At 44.1% G+C, this 20,320-nt stretch overlaps 1 protein-coding gene across 1 annotated transcript in view; it reads left to right on the forward strand.

Annotated features, from left to right (window-relative positions):
- Positions 1-20,320, forward strand: part of TTLL6 (tubulin tyrosine ligase like 6) — a 37,929-nt gene that overhangs the window by 13,100 nt on the left and 4,509 nt on the right. Inside the window, 7 exon segments of the mRNA XM_036837753.1 lie at positions 188-273; positions 4,375-4,600; positions 5,935-6,110; positions 7,431-7,619; positions 8,298-8,475; positions 9,461-9,742; positions 19,731-20,100. Of these exon segments, the coding sequence (XP_036693648.1) occupies positions 188-273; positions 4,375-4,600; positions 5,935-6,110; positions 7,431-7,619; positions 8,298-8,475; positions 9,461-9,742; positions 19,731-20,100 (1,507 nt within the window).

Consider the following 20,320-nt stretch of genomic DNA (forward strand, 5'->3'; position numbering starts at 1 on the left):
AGTTTCTTATGCTCCAGGCTGTAGGATACCCCTTCTTACTTCCTCTGTTTTGCCAGTGTAAGTAAGCCCTAAGACGCCCCCTTTCTCTTCCATCTCTTTAAGCCCCAGGGGCCATGGAAGGGCACAGAGAAGAAGTGGAAGGCTGCCCTTCCTCCTGACCCCCACAGACTTGTGTCTCTTTCCCCAGGACGATATCTGCATGCACCTGACTAATTATTCCATTAATAAGCACAGTTCCAATTTCCTTCGAGATGCTCACTCTGGCAGCAAGAGGTAAGGAAGCGGCTTCCCTTCTCTTTTCTTTCCCTACTGGGCTCCGAGCTGCTCTCTGAGATTCTATCCAAACCCTGTCACCCTGTCAGTCGCCATCAGTGTTTCCATCTTGGGTCACATGGTGTCAGAAGAGACTCCTTAGTCTCTGCCCTCTGGCTGTTAATCATTAAAAGAAGGCCACATCATAAACCCTAGGAGGTTGGGAGGAGGAGAGATAAACACGAACTGTTTCCTCAGCAGGATACACACACACACACCAAAACATACTCTTATTACAGTTGGCCCTTCTGACATTTCTAGACCAACAGATATTTCTCGACTGCTGGTCTGACACCGGAGAAGGACCCGCCAGGCCTGTGGTTCCTGGGGTGTTGCTCCAACAGAGGTTCTCAAGTGATGTGTCACGACGCCCCTGCTCTTTCTCTTGCATCAGACTTAAAGGACTGATAAACAGGCAGTCTGTTTGGCTTCAGAGCATCAGAGAAGCACAGGAAATGTCATGACTCCCTTGGTAGCAGAGTTCCAAAAAGCAAATGGAAAATCACTAGGTTAAGCCTGCTGGAAGGGGACGTGTTGGGCTGGCAGGAGGCGATCTCCCTCTTGTCGGAGGGCGCTGGCCACCCGACTTTGCCCACGGCTCCCCCACTTCCTCTTCGCCCACCTGGTCTGTGGGCACCCTCTGGCCTCCTGCACGGTTGCGTGTTGAACATCGGGGCTCGGTGAGGCCCGGCTTCCAGCCCCGCTCTGACCCTCGCCAGCTGAGTCAGCTGGAGCAAGTCCCTTCACCTCTCTGAGCTTCCATTTCTTGGTCTGTAGGATAGGGCAATGAGACGCCCTGCCCTGCCCACCTCATAGGGTCACTCTGAGACTCAAGTGACCTGTGACAGAGCACGGATATTGCTCGTAGTTACTGTGATTTCGCCTTCGTCTAAAGGCATGTCATCAAAGGGCCCTCAGCAGTCCAAGCTTCCCCCTCTCTCACTTCTAACCCGCAGGACTGGAGAGTTTGGTGTCATCTTAGATGTTTCCTTTTACAACACGTCATTGAATTCTGAAGTTTCCTCCTTCAAAGGTCCCTCCGTCCCTTCCTTCCCACCAGACTTAGCTTCAGCCTCATCCTCGACAGCTGCGTGGCCTCCTCACTCTTCTTAGCTCCAGCCACCTCTGCTTAACCTTTCTGTACCTCCGATTTCTCCTCTCTAAAATGACGCAATGAGGAATTCCCTGGCGGTCCAGTGGTTAGGACTCTGCACTTCCACTGCAGGGGGCCCGGGTTTGATCCCTGGTCGGGGAACTAAGATTCTGCAAGCCGCACGGCGCAGCCCAAAAATAAATAAATAAATAAAATGACGCAATAAACGTGAATCCCGGCTGGCCAGCCTCACAAATACGCCGTAAGGACCTATTGAGATGATGTGTATGAATAGGCCTCAAAAACAATACCCCCTATGCAAGTGGGTGCTGTTATTATTACACATTCCGTATACTCATTACTTCTGCTCTCAGGTAACCAGTGTGGCTCCCAGGTGCCTAGAGCAATCCAATTCAAACTCCTCTGCTTGCTGTATGCTTTGACCAGACCCCATTTCCCACTATTATTATTACTACATTAATAGTTGCCATTTTATTTGTTGAGCGCTTCCTGTCTGCCAGGCACTGCTCTAAGAAATTTACATTCCTCAACCTATTTAATCCTCACAACAACACTATAAAGTTGGCGTGATTATTATCACCCCGATTTTGCATATTGGGGAACAGGTGTAAAAAGGTTAAGAAACTTGCCCAAGTTCGCACAGCTGGGAGGTGGCAGAGCTGGAATTAACTCTGGAGTCTGTGCCCTTAACCACTAGCAGTACTGCCTGTGCCATCCTCTCCACGGTGTTCTCCCAGGATACTCTTTTGCTCATTTTTGATACACAGACCTTGCTCATTCCCACCTCTCTGCCTTTGCTCAGCTCCAACTGAAAACATGGGAGAACATCCTTGAAGGCCCTTTGGTCAAACTAAGCTTCCATGTTGCCTTCTCTGACCTGGTTCTAGGTGCTGGTTCAGCCATATAACCACTGCAGTGTGGGTGAAACCCATCTTCTCTGTGGGCCTCTGATTCCTCACCTGTCAGATGAGAGGACTGGCTTCCATCTCTAAGGACAAGCCTATGGAATCCGCATCTAACCACCCCCAGTAACCTCTCTATCTCTGGACTCCCACCACCCTCACGGTCAGCATCAGCTGTAGCCCGTAACTTCTCTGTGCTTGGGGCACATGTTTTCCTTGTGTCCCCAATGGTACTTAAGTTCCTTGATGGTTAGAATGGTGCCCTGGCCTTCTAGGTGCCTCCCATGTTGCGGGGCAGAGTCCTTTCCTTTTCTCCCTCCTGTTTGCTTTCACCTTTCCTCATCTTCCTCTTCCCCACCTTTTGAGACAATCTGCTTCTCCTACAAGTCCCTCCCCTACCCCAAATTCCCCCCTCCCTAGCCTGAGGCCAGTTGTACCGGCAGTAAATCCCCGCCAGGCTGCAGACTCAGTAGGAGCAATGAAGAAGAAGAAAAACTGGAAACCTGGCAGGCCTCTGGGGCAGAGACCGGGTCCTCTTCATCTTTCAGGGTGCCTGGCACATAGCTGGTGTGTTAAATTGAATGGACTAGCCACTGGACGTTATGAAATTGCACAATTATGTGTATTCATTGTGATGTGCCTGAGTCATCAAGAAGGGGTTATGTTATGATTCATAACATCTGTTATAAGAAGGTAGAGGAGTGTATAATCTACTCTGGGAAAATTTATTTCCCAGTTAGGCAAATTAAACAGTTTTGGTTTTTTTTTTGCACTTGAAAGGGCTGGTTTCAAGCGATCTGGAAAAATCATGTACGTGCAACACTCCATCCTTCACAATGGCAGGTAGAAAATGTGTGCCTCTATATTGAGTGGCCTCTGTTTATCTGTCGTGATATAAATGCATCTTTGGTTGTCTCGTGTGTGCTGACTCCTCAAGTGGTCCTTAGGCTTCCCACAAGAGAGGTGCTGGTTTCTTGGGATCCCCTCATTGCATGAGTTTTGCACACACAGCAGGCCCTTAGCAAATGTGCATTGGCTCCATTGACGGGAGTCCATCTAGCTCTTTGGATGGCCTGGGTGAGCCGTGTTTCCTGTCCTCTCATTCTTCTCTTTGTTCTTCATTCCCCTGCATCGCCCGTATTTCCTCCTCCAATATTTCCACTTCCCACTTTGGCTCTCTGTGCACACATGTGTGCATGTGAGGGGGTGAGTGTCTGTCCCCGCCATTGCCTTTTGGACCTGTCAGATTCGCCCTGTCTCTGTACTGCCCAGCTCAGAGCTGACTGGAGCATTTCCTCAGATGTTTCCTCACAAACCTCTCCGCATGGGGTAGATATCCTCTGATTTCTGTGATAGGGTGACCAGCCGTCTAGGTTTGCCTGTGACTGAGGGGTTTCCTGGGATGTGGGACTTTCAGCTCTAAAATCAGACTGTCTGGTTTGCCCTGGGACAGTTGGTAACCCTATCTGTGGAGATGCCCTGGGGTTTCCTTTTCCCTCTGGTCAGCCCTTTAGGGGGTTAACAATGAACAAAATTAACAAAATTTCTGTGTCTTTAGTGTCCCCAGAATATCCCCTCAGATAGCTGAGGTGGAACCCAGGTATCGGTGGCCTTTAAAGGCTCCTTAAGTGCTTCTAATGAACACCACAGGCTGAGAAACCATTACCACCAAAGCAAAGCCATGATGTAGGGTGTTTTTTAAAAAAATTTTTTATTCATCCATTCCGCTTTCCACCTGGGATACTGAATCCCTGCCCCAGCCCACAGGTGCTTTCTATGTTACAGTGAAAGTGCCCAGGCCAGGGCTTACATGTCAGTATACCTTTGCCCACTCCAGGACTGTGGAGGCTTGAGGAGTATGGCCCTGTGGCTCCTGCAAGGTCCTCCTGAGCCGACACAGCCCTGGTATCACCCTGGCTCCTGGGTGTCCCTCCCCACTGGCTTTGGGGCCTTATCTTCTCCAGACGTTTCTGGTCTCCAGCGTGCCATGGCCTTAGGTGACCAGAGGTGGGCTGCCCTGCCTCATGGCCCGTGGTTCCCTTCCAGGAAGCTCTCCACCTTCAACGTGTACATGGAGAGCCACGGCTACAACGTGGGGCAGATCTGGAGAGATATCGAGGACATCATCATCAAGACGCTCATCTCGGCTCACCCCATCATCAAGCATAACTACCACACCTGCTTCCCCAATCACACACTCAACAGCGCCTGCTTTGAAATCCTGGGCTTCGACATTTTGCTGGATCACAAACTCAAGCCCTGGCTGCTGGAGGTGCGGGCTTGGGGCGAGGGGTGAAACTGGCGCCTGTTACCAGGGTCAGCCAGCCGGACCCATCCTTCCGCCCTCCTGCTCAGCCAGGAGGTTGTAATCCACTTCCCAAGCCACTGTCCCCTGAGGCGCTTGCTGCCTGGGGCTTCTCCCTTTGCTGAAAAGTGGCCACCAGAGGGAGGTAGACGGCCGGGAATTAGAGAATTCCTTGTGCCTTCTTGAGGTCCACCCAGACTTAGAAGCTCTGATCTCAGGCCCAGAGTGATTCTAAAGACAGCTCTACCTTTCATAACAGAGTCATCTCCCAGAAAGGGGTGGTTCTTCGCCAAAGCTGGGTGGAGGATGTTGAAGATCAGATGGGAGCTGCCAGGCTTGGTTCTCAGGGGCCTGGACCACTCAGTTCCAAGCACCAACGGAGAGCGGCCCGGTGTCTCTGTGGGCACGGGAATGGGTGGGGAGCCACTCAGTGAGTTTCTTGCCTCCCCCAGACCCATGGGGTGGTGGGAAGAGGAGGAAGAGAAGCTCCTGGGTGGCCTCCTCTCTTCCCGATTGGACCTGTGCAAGTAGCCCTCTCCCGTGGCCATTCAGGGCGCACGCCGGGAGTGGGGGTGGGAGTGGGGCTGCGGTACAAGTCAGAGGTGATGGTGACAGCCTCCAGTGACACAGAGTCAGCCCTCAGAGCGCAAGACCCAGATTTACAGATCAGATTCCTGGGGCCTTGCCTTTCCTCCATTCCCAGCCCTTATTCCCAAGTGTGGATGGGAAGGAGAATATGGCTGTTTGGAGCTCTCACCCGAAGAGCAGAATAAGCCACCAGGAGCAGGCCTTCAGAAACTGCTGGAAACCTTCAAATGTCACACAGTGCCTCTGAACAACATAGACTCTTCTGTGGGCAGAAATGAGTCCTCTCCGTCCTCCCACCAGTCTCCCCGTCAACCCCGGTCAGGATCCCGAATGCATCACTCCTTTCCCCTCCTCACCTCCCAGCCTGGCCCTTTGGACTGTCCCCTTCCATCGGCTCTCTGGGATGCACAGTGCACGGGACAGGGCACACGCACACCCGGTGGAGGGGAAACCAAAGGCAGCCCCCCCGCCCCCTGCCGTGCTTCTCAGGAAGACAGGACTAAAATGAAAGCTAGTTAAACTGGAGGGGGTTCTGCTTCCTCCTTTCTTCACTGTGGCTCCAGTCTAGACCCTCTCTCCCTCTCCTTTCCACTCATCTTGGTAGCCAGGGCCCCGACCCAGGTGGGCTCGGGTGGTTCCCTGGAGGGGCCGTTTCGCCTCATGCCCTGCTTGCACCCTGCCCAGCCTCCCCAGCTGCTGTCTTGCCCTCACAGGTCAACCACTCTCCGAGCTTCTCCACTGACTCCTGGTTGGATAAAGAGGTAAAGGACAGTCTGCTGTATGACACTTTGGTCCTGATCAACCTGAGAAGCTGTGACAAAAAGAAAGTCTTGGAGGAGGAGAGACAACGGGCGCGGTTCCTGCAGCAGTGTCGTTCTCGGGAGACCAGGTACAGTAATGGGTCAATTCTAACAAATGATAATCCTATTTGGAAAATTAATATATATTGGCAGGATGTGGCAGTTTGAACAGTTTTACTGTGGCTATTCCTTTGTTCCTAAAAATAGGAGATTAAGTTATAGACATAAATACATGTGATGGATATGAGTTTATTAATATCATATGAACATCCAGGGATTACCAATTCAAAAGTAAAACCATTTATCTATACAAAAAGGAAGATTTGTCCATCCTCCCCTTGCCACTGTGTTGGCGGGAGCCTGTGTCGCCCTGCTCCCTGCTGGGTAACATTTGCCTTTTAACAGAGGCCTTCCTCTGTAGAGCGAGAAGGAAGACCCGGAGCCTGGTCAAGGAGACGGCTTTGTTGCTTTTCAGATCCCACGGTGGCCCGCTGTCCTCCTCATGAGCAGAGCCAGCCTGATCCTTCGGGACTGAGCTTCTGGAACCGGGGCATGGCATCTCTGTTTGGATGGCACTGTGTTTCTCAGAGCGTGTTCATGTGCACTGTCTTCCCTGGAAGGGGGATGGGTAGGTGGTAGCGTGGGGTGTTGTATGGTCCTGTTTTTGGAGCTAAGAAGACCAAGACTCTGGAAGGGGAACTGCCTTGTACAGGTCACCTCGCTGGTAAGTGGCAGGTCTGGACACAGAGCCTGGTGGGTGGGCTGCCTGGCATTCCAGGCTGCCTTCCATTAAACTCCTGGAGAAGGAGGCAGCGTCAGCTAAGGGGCGGCCAGGGACCTCCTCTGGATCAGTCTCCTCGTCATGACTTGGCCCTGGGTGGCTCAGGGGCTCCTGGTTTCCCTGCTGTAAAAGGGGCTTATCGTTCCTCACTCCCTGACCTCCACCTCCCCGGGGGGCTGTGAGGAAGAATGAGATCATCACAGCTCATAAAATCTCATCAAGCTCATCCACGAAGCCCTCAAATTTAGCAAAACACAAGCTGCCAGTTCGCCAGAGTAGGGTAGCAGGGGCTGTGATTGGGAAGATGGCGACAGTCTGCCTCGTCAGAACAAAGCCAAGAGGGAAATAGGCTCTACTTGTAATGGGAGAGAATTTGGTGAGCTGTCAGGAAGACCATTCCAACCAGCTCTCAGTGCATTATGACACTTGCTGTCCCGGGAGGGCTAGAATCTCCTTTCAGGGAAACGTTCATGCGTTCATTTATTTAGGAAATGCTGACTGACCACTGTTGGCGTGCGAGGCCTCCGTCTGGCCCTAGATGACATCCATGTCCTTGGAAAGGCCATGTCCTCTCCAAGCTTGGTCCCAGGAAACCCCAACTGCAGCCCTGTGTTCTGCTTCCCAACAGGAAGGAGGAAGTCAAGGGCTTTCAGGCCATGCTTCTAGAGAAAACGGAGAAGTATGAAAAGGAAAACTGTGGAGGCTTCCGCCTGATTTATCCCAGTGTGAATTCAGAGAAGTATGAGAAGTTTTTCCAGGACAACAATTCCCTCTTCCAGAATACAGTTGCCTCCAGGGCTCGGGAGGTGTATGCCCGGTAGGAAGGCTCCTGGGCCTAGGGGAGCAGGGTGTTGGGGGAAGAGGGGTTTGCTTGACCTGCGGGGTAACCTTGGAGCAGCCTTGAAGTTGCTTTGGTCTCGAAAGGACCAGGAATCGTAAGATTCTTTGGTGTGGGATGTTGTTAAGTGGATATGAGGCTGTTTCTAGAAACTCACCCATGAGACAGGCACCCCCACCCCACTCCAGAATGCCCAGCCCCTCAGGGCTGCCTCCTGGATTCATGCAGGTGTCAAATCTAAGGACCGGAAGGGGCTCATCCCATCCGGTCCATTCCCCGCCCTCCACCTCATTTCATGGAGCAGAAAAAGGATCGTACAGCAGATAACCACAGAAGAGGCTCTAGAACCCCTGTCTCCTGAGTCATGTGACTGAGTTATTTCCGTCACATCATTGGCCAGAGAGGCCCAGCATATGAAGGGGTCCAAAGTTAGGAGCCCCTAACTTTAGCCTCCTACCCACACCTTCTTCCCAGCACCTGCCAGTTGTGGGATCTGGCCTACTGGGAATTGAGGAGAGAGGTGGGGTGTGGTGAGTGGGGTGCAGCCCGCCACTCCACCCTATGAGGTGGGCAGGGCAGGGCGTCGCATTGCCCTCAAGGAGAGTGTCCACATTCCCAGCCCATCCCTAACCTACATGACTGTTCCTCACTGGGCAGGCAGCTGATCCAGGAGCTGAGACTGAAACAGGAGAAAATATCCTTCCAAACGAAAGATAAGAGGGTAGAAATGCAGGGGGAATCAGCAGGCGAGCGAGCGAGAGGCAAGAGCATGCAGAGCTGGCGACAGAAACAAAGGCAGAAGTGCAAGACCGCCACCAACCCGGCCTCCAAACAAGTAAACCTGGACGGGAGGGGAGCGCGCATGCCCAGCACCCTTCCCTGGCTGGGGCCAGTCCAGGGGGGGATGCTGAGGAGACCACTCCTGAGAGCTCAGGCACACTGAAGGAATGGGGCCGCATGGAGGGCTGGGCCCCGGGAGGGGAGCCCGGAAGTCACAAGGAGCCCGGAGGCCTTCAGAGGATCCCTCCATCCAGGCAGAGAGGACTGTCGCTGGTCTGCCCTTCTTCCTTCAGTTGGAGTAAAAGCAGCTGGGAGGTGACCACCATCCCCATGTAGGGAGTAGGCTCTAAGACTACCTGTGGCCATGGTCCCCAACTCTAGTCTGGGTTGGAATGCTCCCCTCCAGCAGGCCAGGGGCACAGCTGAGAGAGGAGGCCCCAGGGCAGAGCTTCTGGGAGGCAGGACCTCAGAACACTACACGGGGTAACTGAACACAGCTGGTGCTTCCAGCCTGCTCTCTGCTCAAAGCGTGGACCAGCCTCTAGGCTGCGGCCAGCTATCCAGTTGTCCTATCATCTGAATCTCTGGATCCCCCCCCCTTCTCTGCCTAGCTGTCTCTTCTGGCTCACTGGAAAGATGCAGTTGACTTTTCAGTCTATCTCCTTCTCAAAGACTTACCTGAAGGGACAGGTTTAGAGCAGGTTTTTATTTTTATTTTTTATTTAAAAAAAAAATAACTTTGTTAGGGTCATAGACCCTTCGAGAATCTGATAAAAGCTATGGAATCTCTTGCCATAACGTATACAAAGATATAATTTTAAAACCGCAGTTTTAAGTGGCTCAAAGGCCCCGTGAAACCATCCATGAGCCCTTTAGGGGTCCTTGAACCCCAGGTTAAGAGCCCCCGATTAGAGAGACTTTGATTCTGATTGCTTTCCTCTCCTCCTCATCTCCTTTGCACCTACCCTTGGGTGAAGATGATCCGGAAGTGGACAGAGCTGGGTTCCCATGGGCTGTATGTTTGGTTTCCTCCTTCCCAGTACCTCCAGCCATTGACATTAGTGTCCTGCACACCCGACTTGCTGTCGAGCATCAGAGACACAAAGAAAAATGAGACAGACAGCAGCCTCGAGCAGGAGGCCCCCAGGGAGGAGGCTGGCCCTGCTCCCCATAAGCCTACATCTGTGAGGCCTTACAGCTCTATTACTGACTTGAGGAATTCAAGCCTTCTCAGCTGCTCCAGGCCAGAGCTCAGTAAACCCATCTCCAGAATCAGGGAAGCCAAGTCCACCTCTGCAGTGAACACAGTCACCAGCACTGTGGTAAGTAGAGCAGTCTGCCTTCCCTGAGGGCTGAACTGGTGGGGGGGTGGGTTGGGGGGTGAGATAGGAGTCTGGCTTTCTGGTCCCTTCTCTGCACCTGACTTACTATGGCCCTTTGAGTAAGCCACTTACCCTCTCTGGGCCTCGATTTCCCCACTTGTGAAGCCCAAGTTGTGGAATGGCATACTGTTAGGAGTCTAGACCTATACCTTTAGGGCTTTTAGAAAGGCCGTCTTATGCATCCCCTCTTTTGGGCAGGTTATCACCTGTTGTGTTAGTTTCTGTAGGGCTGCTGTAACAAATTACCATAAACTTGGTGGCTTGAAACACGAATCTATCCTCTCACAGTTCTGGAGGCTAGAGATCTGAAAACAAGGTGTTGCCATGCTCCATGTGAGGGCTCTCTAGGGAGGATCCTTCCTTGCTTCTTGCTAGATTCTAGTGGTTGCTGGCAATCCTTGGCATTCCTTGGCTTGTGGCAGCATAACTCCAATCTCTGCCCCTGTCATCACATGGACTTCTTCCGGTGCTTCTCCTCTGTGTTTCTTCACATGGCTTTACAAGGACACCAGTCATTGGATTTAGGGCTCACCCTAATCCAATATGAGCTTATTTTAACTTGAGATCTGCAAAGATCCTATTTCCAAATAAGGTCACGTTCTGAGGCTGTGGGTGTACATGAATTTTGGGGAGGATATTGTTTTTTTTTTTTTTTTTAAAGAGCATATTCTTTTTATTTTATTTTATTTTATTTTATTAATTTATTTATTTATGGCTGTGTTGGGTCTTCGTTTCTATGCGACGGCTTTCTCTAGTTGCGGCAAGCGGGGGCCACTCTTCATTGCAATGCGCGGGCATTTCACTATCGCGGCCTCTCTTGTTGCGGAGCACAGGCTCCAGATGCGCAGGCTCAGCAACTGTGGCTCACGGGCCTAGTCGCTCCGCGGCATGTGGGGTCTTCCCAGACCAGGGCTCGAACCCGTGTCCCCTGCATTGGCAGGCAGATTCTCAACCACTGCGCCACCAGGGAAGCCCTGGGGGGGATATTGTTGAACCCAGTCCACGACCTAAACAGTGTTTTTCAAACTCCATTGTTGTACGGACACCTTTTGAAAGAAAGAAAGCTCTTTTAGATTCCAATTGTAAACTTAAATTATTTGTATAAATATATACAAGCATAAAACCAGATATAAAGTCTTTACACCGATATAGCTCTTATGCAACTGCAAAACAAAACAAGTAGCACCAATAAAATTTGCATAAAATATTAATTTAATATGACAGTTGATTTTCTATTTTTCTAGAAACTAAGTTGCCACATGAATGTAGTACCAGCAATGCTAACACAGGTTCTTTTGTGTTCATCATACTTAGGCCCACCAAGAGCTATGTGATGACTCTACTATAACTACTGGAAAATCTTCCGCGTTGTTGGGTCTTTGCTTGGTCCGAGTGCAGTGTAGAGTAGTGCAATGTTTTTCAAATTTCTAACCATAGCCCATAGTAGAAATTCATTTTATTTCATAGTCCGTCACATACACACACATACAACTGGAGAAAAGTTTCTAAAACAGTGCTTAGCCACACTGCATATAGTGACTCATTCTATTCCTTTAAAAATACCCGTTACAGTCCACTAAATTAATTTCCTGACCTACTGGTAGGTTTGCAACCGCGGTTTGATAAACACCTTTACGAGAGTATGCTTTGGAGCTTCATCACGTTGGATTTGGCAATGATTTCTTGGATATGACACCAACCCCACAGGCAAGAGAAGCAAAAGTAGATAAGTGGGACTACATCAGACTTAAACAGTCAACAAAATGAAAAAGCAACCTGTGGAATGGGAGAAAACATTTGCCAACCATATATCTGATAAGGGGTTAATATCCAGAATATATAAAGAACTCTTACAACTCACAATGACAACAGCAACAAAACAACCCGATTAAAAAATGGGTAGAGGCTTAAATAGACATTTCTCCAAAGTGAAATCAGCCAGTCACGAAAAGACAAATACTGCATGATTCCACCTATATGAGGTATCTAGAGTAGTCAAACTCTTAGAAACAAAAGGTAGAAGGGTGGTTGCCAGGGGCTGTGGAGAGGCAGAAACAAAAGGATGTTTAATGGGTATAAGTTTCAGTTTTGCAAGTTAAAAAAGTTCTAGAGATGTGTTGCACAACAGTGTGCACATAGTTAACACTACTATACTGTACGCTTAAAAATGGTTATGATGGTAAGTTTTACATTATGTGGGTTTATGTGAGCCACAAGTACTGAAGCCTGCATGCCTAGAGCCTGTGCTCCGCAGCAAGAGAAGCCACTGCAAGGAGAAGCCCACACACCTCAACAAAGAGTAGCCCCCGCTTGCCACAACTAGGGAAAGCCCGCGTGCAGCACCGAAGACCCAACGCAGCCAAAAATAAATAAAATTTTAAAGTAATAATAATGAGTAAAGAGTATACTTTGGGGAATCTGGCTGCCAATGTTTAGATCCTGGGGTCTCCTTTTATTATATATTATGACTCCCATCTAGTCACTCTAATCTCCCTAAGCCTCAATTTCCCCATCTAAAAAATGGTGTTTTCATAATAGTACCTACCAGCGGATCATTGTGAGGATTAAATGAAAGGATCCACGAAAGTGGATCCACGAGTGGTGTTTATCACACAGGAGTCAGTACGCATTAGCTATTATTTTAATATAACAACTTCTTAAGACTGCCCTTGTTCTTTTTGCATTAACCTAAGGCTTAAAGCAGTACTACTTAACACTAAAGAGATTAAAAAAATAGGGCAGCTAACAACAATTCATTATTTTTTTTTCTTTTTTGGATTTCATGTTGATTTAATCAAAATCATTGGTTCGGGATGTTGTATCATACTTGGTTCATTCAAAGCCTTTGACTGTTTTGTTTATTTACTTGTCCCTTTATCCCTGTGCTCACCTCTCATTCATCTATCCACCATCTTTTGTTAGTTTGTTTCCTTGTAAAGAAGGGATTTCTAAATTTTTTTGTAATTTTTATTTAAAAAAAATTTTTGGTCACGCTGTGTGGCATGCAGGATCTTAGTTCCCCGAGCAGGGATCTAACCCGCGCCCCCTGCAGTGGAAACACGGGAGTCTTAACCACTGGACTGCCAGGGAAGTCCCAAGAAGGGATTTTTTTAAATACATGCATTTAAAATCTGTTTGAATGTGATTGGGTTATTTATCTCATTCTATGTCCTATTTTTTTTCTTATTGAACCCCACTTTTTCTTTTTTTAAGATTAAAGTTACATGCATTCAAATGCTAAAATCTTAACTGTACAATTCTGACAAATAAATACACCTGTGTAATCCATATCCCTATCACAATATAGAGCTTTCTGATATTTCCCCAAAGTTCCCTCCTGCCCATTCCTAGGCAATTACCCTCCTGCTCCCTGCATCCCTCCCCAAGGGATCCACTATCCTGACTCTGACTTTTTCCATCTTAGAGTAGTCTTGCCTATTCTAGAATTTTGTGCAAATGGAATATTATAGTATATACTCTTTTGAGTTTGACTTCTTTAGTTCAGTATTGTATCTGTGAGATTCATTCATGTTGTTGGGTATATCAGTTGTTTGTTCTTCTTTATTGCTGAATTGTGTTCCATTGTACAAATACACTGCAAGGTTTTTTTATCATTCTCCTGTTGATGGATATTTGGGTTGTTCCCAGTTTTTATTTTTTATTGCTATTGTGATTAAAGCTCTTATGAACATTCCTGTACAAGTCTTTTTGCAGACATAGTTTTCATTTCTCTTGGATAATTACCTAGAAGGAGTACTAGGTCAAAGGGTAGATCTATGTATAACTTTATAAGAAACTCCAAAGTCTTTATTTAAAGTGATTGTATCTTTTGTACATTTCAGCCAACAATGAATGAAAGTACCAATTGCTCCACGTTTGTCAACATTTGGTGCTATCTGTCTTTTAAATTTTAGCCACTCTAATGACTATGTTGTGATTTCTTATTGCGGTTTAAATTTGCATTTCTCTGATGATTAAGCATGTCAAGCACTTTGTCAAATGCTTATTGGTCATTCTTGTATGTTTCTTTATGGAGAGTCTGTTCAAGTTTTTGCCTTCCTCCCTTTTAAGAAATGGGATTATTTATGTTTTTACTATTGTGTTGTAGGAATGCTTTATATAGTCTGGAAACTTGCCTATTCTTTTTCTTGATAGTGTTTTTTGATTAGTGAAAAAACTTAATTTTGATGAAGCTTATCAATTTTTCTTTTATGGTTTTTGCTTTCTGTGTTCTATATAAGAAATTTTCATGCACTCTCAGGTCACAAAGATATTCTCCTAGGTTTTTTCTAAAAGCTTTATAGCTTTAGCTTTGTGTATAGTTCCATGATCCGTTTCAAATTAACTTTTGACTGTGCTAGGTGATGGGCACTAGGTTTTTTTCCCCATATGCACATCTAGTTACTACACTATTTATTGAAAGACTTTCCTTTCTCATTGAATTACTTGGGTGACTTATAAATTCTAGTAAGGATTTTTGTTGTTGATTCTGTAGGATTTTCATCAAACAAGTATGTCATCTTCAAATAAAGATAGTTTTTACTTCCTTCTTTCCAATCTTTATGCCTTTTATTTCTTTTTCTTACCTTATGGCCTGGCTAGGATTTCTAGTACAGTGTTGAACAGGAGTGGAGAGAATAGATATCCTTGCCCTGTTTCCAGTCTTAAAGGGGAAACATTCCAGTCTTTTATCATTAAGTATGATGTTAGCTGCAGGGTTTTTGTAGATATTCTTTACTAGGTTGAAGATGTTCACTTCTATTCCTAGTTTGCTGAGAGTTGTTTTTAATCATGAATGGATGTTGAACTTTGTCAAGTGCTTTTTTGGTATCAGTTGATAGTATCATATAGTTTTTCCACTTTAGACTGTTAATATGGTGGATTACATTGATTCTTTTTCTTTTTCTTTTTCTTTTTTGGCCACACCTCATGACGTGCAGGATCTTAGTTCCTGGACCGGGGATCAAACCCATGCCCCCTGCAGTGAAAGTGCAGAGGACTGCCAGGGAAGTCCCAACATTGATTAATTTTTTATCTTGAGCCAGTCTTACATTCCTGGAATAAACCCCACTTAGCCATGATGCATTGTTCTTTTTATGTATTGCTGGATTCAACTTGCTAATGTTTTGTTGAGGATTTTTATGTCTGTGTTCATAAGAGATGTTAGTTTATAGGGTTTTTTTTTCTTCTTTTTCTTTTTTTTTTTTTTTTGGTCTGTTAGCTCCATAAAATAAATTGGGAAGTGTTCCCTCCTCTTCTGTTTTCTGGAAGAGATTGTGTAGAATTGTCATTATTTCTTAATTAAATATTCAGTTAGAGTTCTCCAGTAAAATTATCTTGGCCTGGAGATTTCTTTTCTGGAATATTTTAAACTACATTTCAATTTCTTTAATGTTATGTATTTTATTTTGAGTGCGTTTTGGTGGTTTGTGGTTTTTGAGGTATCGGTCCATTTTATCTAAGTTGTTGGATTTATATGTGAAGAGTCATTTATAGTAGCTCCCTATTATCCTTGTAATGTCTGCAGAGTTTGTAGTGATACCCTCTCTTTCATTCCTGATATGGGTAATTTGTTTGTTCTTTCACTCTCTTTTTTTTCTTGGTAAGTGTTGCTAGGAGTTTATCAGTTAATTCTTTTTGAAGAACTGGGTTTTTGTTTCATTTTTTTTCTATTATTTTCCAATTTTTTATTTCACTGATTTCTGCCCTTATTAATACTTATGTTCTGCTTGCTTTGGATTATTTTTCTTTTCTTTTTTCTAATTTCTTATGGTGGAAGCTTAGAATGTTGATTAAGACCTTCTTCCCTAATATAAACATTTAATGCTATAAATTTCTAAGAACAACTTTAGCTAGATACCACAAATTTTGATATGTTTTCATTTTCATTTAGTCCAAAATATTTTATAATTTCACTTGAGATTTTCTTTATGACCCATGGGTTATTTAGAAATATAGGGGTTTTTTTTTAATTTAAAAAATTTTATTTTTATTGAAGTATAGTTGCTGCACAATATTATATAAATTACAGGTATGCAATATAGTGATTCACAGTTTTTAAAGGTTATACTCCATTTATTGTTATTGTAAAATATTGGCTATATTCCCCATGTTGTGCAATACATCCTTGTAGCTTATTTTGTAACGAATAGTTTGTACTTCTTAATCCCCTACCCCTATATTGCCCCTCACCCCTTCCCTCTCCCCACTGGTAACCACTAGTTTATTCTCTATATCTGTGAATCTGCTTCTTTTTTTTTTTTTATATCCACTAGTTTGTTGTATTTTTTAGAGTCTACATATAAGTGATATCGTACAGTATTTGTCTTTCCCTGTCTGACTTATTTCACTTAGCCGAATGTCCTCTAAGTCCATCCATGTTACTGCAAATGGCAAAATTTCATTTTTTTTATAGCTAAGTAATATTCCATTGTAAATATAGACCACATCTTCTTTATTCATTCGTCTGTTGATGGATACTTAGGTTGCTTCCATATCTTGGCAATTGAGAAATGTGTTGTTTAATTTTCAGTTGTTGGGAGATTTTCCTGGTGTTTTTCTGTTACTGATTTCTACTTTAATTCCATATCGTCAGAGAACATACTTTATATGATTTCAGTTCTTTTAAATTCGTTAAAGTTTATGTTATGACTCAGAATATGTTCTCTTTTGGAGAATGTTTCACGTGCACTTCAAAAGAATGTCTATTTTGCTGCTGTTGGGTAGTGAGTCAATTAGATCTATTTGGTTGCTGATGTTGTTCAGTTCTTCTATATTCTTATTAATTTTCTGTGCACTAGTTCTGTTAATCACTGAGTTCTATTAATTACCGAAATCCACCTCAGGATTTCATCATGGACATGGGGGTACAGAGAGCGGAGAAAAGAAAAGAAGAAAAAAAGGTCTTTGAGCCACAGCTATAGGGCTTCTCGTAGAGCTTTCCCTGTCTACTCCCCAGTAGCCACTTTTGAGTTTTGAATTGCCTTGAGTTCAGGTCAGGGGATACTGGAGGGAAAACAGTAGACTCACTGCTCACTTGCTGGTACTTTGAATTCTCATCTTCCTCAATCTGCCTGCTACTGTTTATTTTTCAGAATTGTCGGATAGCTACTCTATGCATGCATTCTGTGCAGGTTTTATAGGAACAGTCAGTGAGAGAGACAGATGCAGTATGCTTAATCCATCTCAGCTAGAGCCAAGACTACTGTCCCTTCTCATTGTTTTAAATTTCCTTATCCCTTTGATGTCTGCATGATCCGTAGTGATATCCCCTCTTTCATGGATGATAAAAGCAATTTCTATTTCCTCTTTTTTTTATCTTGATCTTACTATGGGCTTATCCATTTTATTAAGTAAAGAACCAACTTTAGGCTTTGTTAATTTTCTCTATGGTTTATTTTCTATTTCATTGCTTTCCAGTATTATCTTTATTATTTCCTTTTTTTTCTACTAGCTTTTAGTTTAATTCGATCACCATTTTCCAGCCTTTTAAAGTAGAAAGTTGGATTATTTATTGTAAGCCTTTCTTCCTTTCTATGTGTTTAGCACTATAAATTTCCCTGTAAACACTAGTTTATCTGCATACCACAAATTTTGATATGCTGCATTTTTATTATCATTGTTTGAAATATTTCCTAATTTCCTTGTGATTTCATTTTTGTTCCATGGGTGATCTAGAAGTATATTGTTTAATTTTTTAATATTTAGGAATTTTCTAAATATCTTATGGTTATTAATTTCTAATTTAATTCCTTTGCGATTAGTAGAAATGCTTTGTTAAAATTTATCAAGACTTCTTTTACGGCCCAGCAAATGATTTATCTTGATGAATGTTTCATGTGCACTTGAAAAGAATGTGTGTTCTACAGTTGCTGAGTATAGTGTTCTGTGAATCAATTAGATCACTTTGGTTGACAACGTCACTCCGATTTTCCATATCTAGACTGATTTGGTTTCTACTTTTTATATCAGTTGCTGAGAGATGGATGTTAAAATCTCAACCCCAATTGTGGATTTGTTTATTTCTACCTTTTGTTCTGTCAGTTTTTGTTTCATGTGTTTTGAAGCTCTTTTATTAGGTACACATTTTAATTATTTTGTCTTTTTGATGTAGTGACCCTTTTATCATCATGAAATGATAAAATCTTCTTTATCCCAGGTAATACTCCTTGTCCTAGAATTTATTTTGTTTGATATTAATATAACCACTCCAGCTGGTTATGGTTAGTGTTTGCATGGTATATCTTTTTTAAAAAATTCTTTTAATTTCAACTCACTTTTCTCATTATATTTAAAGGATTTCTCAAAAAAAAAAAAAAAAAAGGATTTCTCTTATACACAGACATAAGTGGGTCTTGCTTTCTTATCCAGTGTGACAACATCTGCCTTATAATTGGAGTGTTTACTCCATTTTCATTTAATGTAGTTATTAATACGATTTAGGGCTGAAATTCTGTTTGTTTTCTATACATCTTTTCTATTTCTGCTTTTTCCCCGTGTTCCTCCTTTTCTGCCTTCTTTTGGATTAATCAAAAAGTGAGTATTTGTTAGTTTTAATTTCTCCGTCATCTTTTTACTTATAACTTTTTGCCTTTTTTGGGGAGTGTTACTCTATGGATTGCAATATTCATCTTCAGCTTGTCAGAATCTACTTAGAGGTAACGTTGTACTTAATTTTAAATATGGGAAACTTATTCTCTCTTTTGTACTAACATACATTACTAGTATTTATTGTAGTGCACATCTGTATATTGGTGATGAATTTTCTGTTTTTGTTTATCTGAAAATGTCTCTATTTAAAAGCCTTAATTTTGAAGGAGATTTTTGTTGGACCTAGAATTCTGGGTTAACATTATTCTTGAAGCACTTTAAAAATGCTGTTCCAGTTCTTCTGATATTCTTCTTCTTTTTCTTTTTTAATGAGAAATTAACTGTATTCATATCATTGTCCCATGTATGTAATGTGTCATGTTTCTCCGGCTGCTCTCTTTATCTCTGAATTTCAGCAATTTGAAATGCAATATGATGTAGTTTTATTTGTATTTATCCTATTTAGAATTCTTGAGCTTATTGGTTTTGTAAATTGATGTCTTCCACCATATTTGAGAAGTTTCTCTCCATTATTTCTTCAGATATCTTTCCTGCCTTATTTTGTTCCTCTCTGTTGTACTTTCTGTATCAGGACTCTAGGTAGCTCATATAAATAGAATCATACAATATTTGTACTTCTGTGTCTGGTTTATTTCAGTTAGCATAATGTGTTCAAAGTTCATTTATGTTGTAGCGTGTATCAGAATTTCCTTCCTTTTTAAGGCTAAATAATATTCCATTGTGTGTATATACCACATTTTTTTTATCCATTCATTTGTTGGTGGACATTTGGGTTGTGTCCACTTTTGGCTATTGTGAATAATGTTGCTGGGAACCTTGGTGTACTTGATTAAAAGGAGCAATCTAATAACTTATTTAGCATATATAGCTAGGAGCAGAATTGCTGGGTCACAGGGTATTTGCAGTCTTATCTAACCAAGTATTTCTAGATGGTTCACCAGAATGGCTGGACCAGCCTACATTCTCATCAGCAGTGCATGAGACACCCATCCCACCCGCCTTCCCACCAACACTGATATCCAGCTTTCTAATTTTTGCCAGTCTAATAGCTGTGAAATAATACCTATTTCTCTGATTACCAGTCTCCACGGTTTAAAATCTATCTCATGTTTAAAGACCTCCAGAGGAAACTCTGTGGACACTCCCCACCATCTTCTGCCCTAGTGTTTAACCAGTTCATGGTTAAGAAACTGTTCTAACCAAAATCTTTCTTGCTGCTCATGAACTCAGCTCTTCATCTGTTTGTTTTAATTAAAAATGGCATAGGAGGGAGCCCTTTGCTTTCCACAATCTCATTTTGGACCATTTTCTTTTTCAGCCTCTAACCTCAGTAGAAACCTTCCCAGAATCCACCACCCAGGTCTCAGACACCCCCCAGTCTCTGCTAGGGGTGACCATGGGAACCAGCTCTGAGTGCAGTAGCTCAGAGATGGACAGGATGGCCTCCTTTAAATGCAAGCAGCAGCAGATGCCTCGGCACCTCATCCAGGAAAAATTATCAAACAATTCTCTGCCTACAAAATCCCAGAGCTTCTCAAGGAGTCTGAACCCAAGCTGGACTTTGCTAAAGAATGGCATGAAGAAGCAGCATCCCGTGTCAGAGCTGTTCGCCAAGGTTCCACTGAGGGAGAAGCTGTCCTTGTTCCCAGCTCACTACAACCCAGAGCTGGTGCTGAGTGACAAGTCACGTGAGTGCCAGTGTACAGGGATGTGCGAAGAGCTTAGGGGATGGAGAAACCAACAGAACCTGTCCTAATCTTGGGGAGTGCCCTGTCTGAGGGGGACTGTAGCCCCTGCCTTCAGGGAGACCCCAGTCTGATGGAGGAGACATAGTTTTTGTTCTTAGGGGGTTTCTAGTCTTATTGGGAAAGCAAAAAAATGATAAAAGTAGAGCTGTGTCTAAGTACC

Source organism: Balaenoptera musculus, chromosome 20 (assembly GCF_009873245.2).
Source record: "Balaenoptera musculus isolate JJ_BM4_2016_0621 chromosome 20, mBalMus1.pri.v3, whole genome shotgun sequence".
Taxonomy (NCBI): domain Eukaryota; kingdom Metazoa; phylum Chordata; class Mammalia; order Artiodactyla; family Balaenopteridae; genus Balaenoptera; species Balaenoptera musculus.